Source organism: Peromyscus leucopus, chromosome 13 (genome assembly GCF_004664715.2).
Source record: "Peromyscus leucopus breed LL Stock chromosome 13, UCI_PerLeu_2.1, whole genome shotgun sequence".
Lineage (NCBI taxonomy): Eukaryota > Metazoa > Chordata > Mammalia > Rodentia > Cricetidae > Peromyscus > Peromyscus leucopus.
Genome location: NC_051074.1, coordinates 27694504 through 27696129, shown reverse-complemented (window position 1 = coordinate 27696129; position 1626 = coordinate 27694504). Strand labels below are relative to the sequence as shown.

General features: G+C 45.4%; 1 protein-coding gene across 1 annotated transcript; it reads right to left on the bottom strand.

The window, feature by feature from the left end:
• Positions 1-298: 298 nt before the first annotated feature.
• On the bottom strand, positions 299-1262 carry LOC114696390 (GTP-binding nuclear protein Ran-like). The gene has a single exon (XM_037210461.1). The coding sequence runs from the start codon at positions 1200-1202 to the stop codon at positions 555-557; it is 648 nt and encodes a 215-aa protein (XP_037066356.1). The 5' UTR covers positions 1203-1262; the 3' UTR covers positions 299-554.
• Positions 1263-1626: the final 364 nt, after the last annotated feature.

The window sequence follows — 1626 nt, the reverse complement described above, 5'->3', positions numbered from 1 at the left end:
AAAGTGTATTCAAAGTACCTGGAATGATGCTTAGAACTCAACAATGATCACCGTTATACACAGTCCCAATTAATTATTTGAGAATGTTCCTATATTCCTACTTTCCCTATAATCCTACAATATTTTAATGACATAAAATTCTGGGTATTTTTTTTTTCAACTAACCTGGGCTCATAGGAGCTCACAGAGTCTAAACTGACAACCAGGGAGCCTGCATGGAACTGACCTAGACTCTCTCCCTATATGTTACAGTTGTGTAACTTGGTCCTCTTATAGGACATTTTTTTTTAAAGGTGTGACTATAGCAGTCTTATTTTTGAAATTCAGGAAGAAAACAACTGTGTTCCAAACAGCTAAATATGCAAGTCCAAAATAAATGAAGGTATGTTTTAACTGCCACATTCACTCGAAGCCCATTCATCTCCTTCAGCATCCCAATGAAGTACACGATCTGCTTAGCTAAATAAGGTGGCACACACACGCTGCACCGCCGACGTCACAGGACAGTTGCCTATAAAACTAGACGTCTGACTCAAGGATCCAGCTTCACTTTCTCAAAGGTCACCATCCTCGTCGGGGAGGACAGTTGTGTGAGCGACCTCTGAATCATGCTCGTACTGTGCTGCCAAAGCTGGGTCCATGACCACCTCAGGAGGGGCAAGAGCAGGCATGGCAACAAACTCCAAATTAGGGTCTCCGATGAGCTTTCTGGCAAGCCCGAGGAGAGGCTTTTCAAAGTTGTAGTTACTTTTGGCAGAAATATCATAGTACTGAAGGTTCTTCCTTCGGTGGAAGACAACAGATTTTGCCTTCACTTTTCTGTCCTTAATATCCACTTTGTTGCCACACAATACAATGGGGATGTTTTCACACACACGCACCAGATCTCTATTCCAGTTAGGTACATTCTTGGAAGTGACCCCTGATGGTACATCAAACATTACAGTGGCACACTGGGCTTGGATGCAGTAGCCATCACGCAGGCCTCCGAACTTCTGGCCGGCTGTGTCCCACACGTTGAACATGATGGGCCCTCTGTTGGTATGGAAGACGAGCGGGTGCACCTCCACGCCCAGGGTGGCTATATACTTCTTCTCGAACTCGCCTGTCAAGTGGCGCTTCACGAACTTCGTCTTCCCGGTGCCGCCGTCGCCCACCAGGACGAGCTTGAACTGGACCTGCAGCTCTCCTTGGGCGGCCATGGAGGTGAGCCTTCCAGCAGAGCCTCCGTGCCTGTCCGACTGAAGCTGGAAAGATGGCAGAAGCGCCCTCTGATAGGACTTCTAACACTGAGGACAGGGACTGTCCCTAATGCTTTGGCTGGCTTTTGGGAACCTATTCCTCATACTGGGTTGCCTTGCCCAGCCTTAATACAAAAGGAGATACTTAGTCTTACTGCAACTTGATATGACGTGTTTTGTTCATACCGATGGGAGGCCTGCCCCTTTTTAAATAGAAACAGAGGAGGAGTGGATTGGGGAACAGGGGAGGTAGGAGGAGGAAATGGAAGAAGAGGAGGGAGGGGAAACTGATGTTGGGATGTAAAATAAATAAATAAAATTAATTAAATTTTTTTAAAATAATAAATTTTTATGATTAATTATTTGAAAAATCCGAGTTTTTGGT